The sequence below is a fragment of the Nicotiana sylvestris genome, chromosome 12 (assembly GCF_000393655.2).
Source record: "Nicotiana sylvestris chromosome 12, ASM39365v2, whole genome shotgun sequence".
Taxonomy (NCBI): Eukaryota; Viridiplantae; Streptophyta; class Magnoliopsida; order Solanales; family Solanaceae; genus Nicotiana; species Nicotiana sylvestris.
This window is the reverse complement of record NC_091068.1, coordinates 11,755,683-11,757,005: the sequence shown is the minus strand read 5'-3', so window position 1 is coordinate 11,757,005 and position 1,323 is coordinate 11,755,683. Positions and strand designations below refer to the sequence as shown.

Genomic DNA, 1,323 nt, shown 5'->3' with positions numbered 1-1,323 from the left:
AAATGGTTAATCAACCAGTTACTTAGGCATACTGATCACCATGGAGTTACTCCTGCACAGGTGACACTGTTTTTGTAGAGGCCTTCATGAGATGTTCTGGTTGTACAATAACCTAGATATTGACCAGATCAATTGATTAAGCATTTAATTACCCAAATTTATGCCGGGCTTATGAGGCTTCACTGCTTCTTCCTCAATGGCTACGGGTTTTGTACCTTAGTTCTGAGTTTAACGTCGTCAGCTCGACTTATTAATTGCAGAATTCATCAGTCTATCAAGGTAACCGATGGATGTTGTTCAAAATGTCTTCCATAGTATAATTTTAGCCTGTGACCATTTACCTTAAACTTGTCTCCTCCATTTTTCTGAATTTCAATTGCCCCGTACGGAGTAACACCTATAATATTGCCGTCCACCTGGATTTTAATTTTTCTGGGAATAATCTGAGTCGGCTATTGTAAAGAAGTACCTTATCTCCAATTTTGAAACTCTTTGGTCGGATCAACTTGTCATGCCATATTTTTGTTTTTTCTTTAAAAATGTTAGCATTTTCATAGGCTCCCAATCTTAGTTCTTCCAATTCATTAACCTGAATAAATCGCTTTTTACCAGCGGAGGTTAAATCAAAGTTCAGTACTTTCAATGCCCAAAAAGCTTTATGTTCTAATTCTACGGGCAAATGACAAGCTTTTCCAAAGACTAATCTATAAGGAGATGTTCCAATTGGCATTTTGAATGTCGTTCGGTACGCCCATAATGCATCATCTAATTTTAAAGCCCAGTCTTTTCTTGAGATTCCAACCATTTTTTTCAAGAATTCTTTTTAACTCGCGATTGGAAATCTCAACTTGCCCTTAAGTTTGAGCATGATATGGTGTTCCTGTTTTGTGAGTCACATTATATTTTGACAGTAACGCAGAAAATTGCCTATTGATAAAATGAGTTCCTTGATCACTAATGATGACTCGCGACGTGCCAAATCTAGTAAAAATATTTTTTCTAAGAAAATTGCACACTATCCACAGCCACAAGGATATATTCAAAAGAGTGAGAAGAAGGAAAAAGACCCATAAAATCTATTCTCTAAACACCAAATATTTCACATACCTGTATTGATTGCAGTGACATCTCATCTCTCTTGGTGATATTACCCATTCTCTGACACCTGTCACATTGTGCTACATATGCTCGGGCATCTTTAAAGAGTGTGGGCCAGAAGAATCCGCTTCTAAAATTTTAAAAGCTGTTCGATTTGCTGCATAATGTCCTCCAATAGCTCCATCATGATAGTGATATAGAATTTTATTCATCTCTTCTTCAGGT

The 1,323-nt window shown here is 36.7% G+C and overlaps 1 protein-coding gene across 1 annotated transcript; it reads right to left on the bottom strand.

Moving 5' to 3' along the window:
• Window positions 1-266: 266 nt before the first annotated feature.
• LOC104250139 (uncharacterized) lies at window positions 267-805 on the bottom strand. The gene is made up of 2 exons (XM_009806702.1): window positions 470-805; window positions 267-416 (listed from the first exon to the last, which is right to left on the bottom strand). The coding sequence occupies exons 1-2, from the start codon at window positions 803-805 to the stop codon at window positions 267-269; spliced, it is 486 nt and encodes a 161-aa protein (XP_009805004.1).
• Between the last annotated feature and the right edge of the window lie 518 nt (window positions 806-1,323).

What these genes read in the sequence shown, in the direction of transcription:
- LOC104250139 (XM_009806702.1), bottom strand. Translation starts at nt 805, where the DNA reads ATGGTTGGAATCTCAAGAAAAGACTGGGCTTTAAAATTAGATGATGCA. An exon ending in GTTTCAAAATTGGAGATAAG is followed by an intron (nt 417 to 469) that starts GTACTTCTTTAC and finishes ATTAAAATCCAG; the next exon opens with GTGGACGGCAATATTATAGG.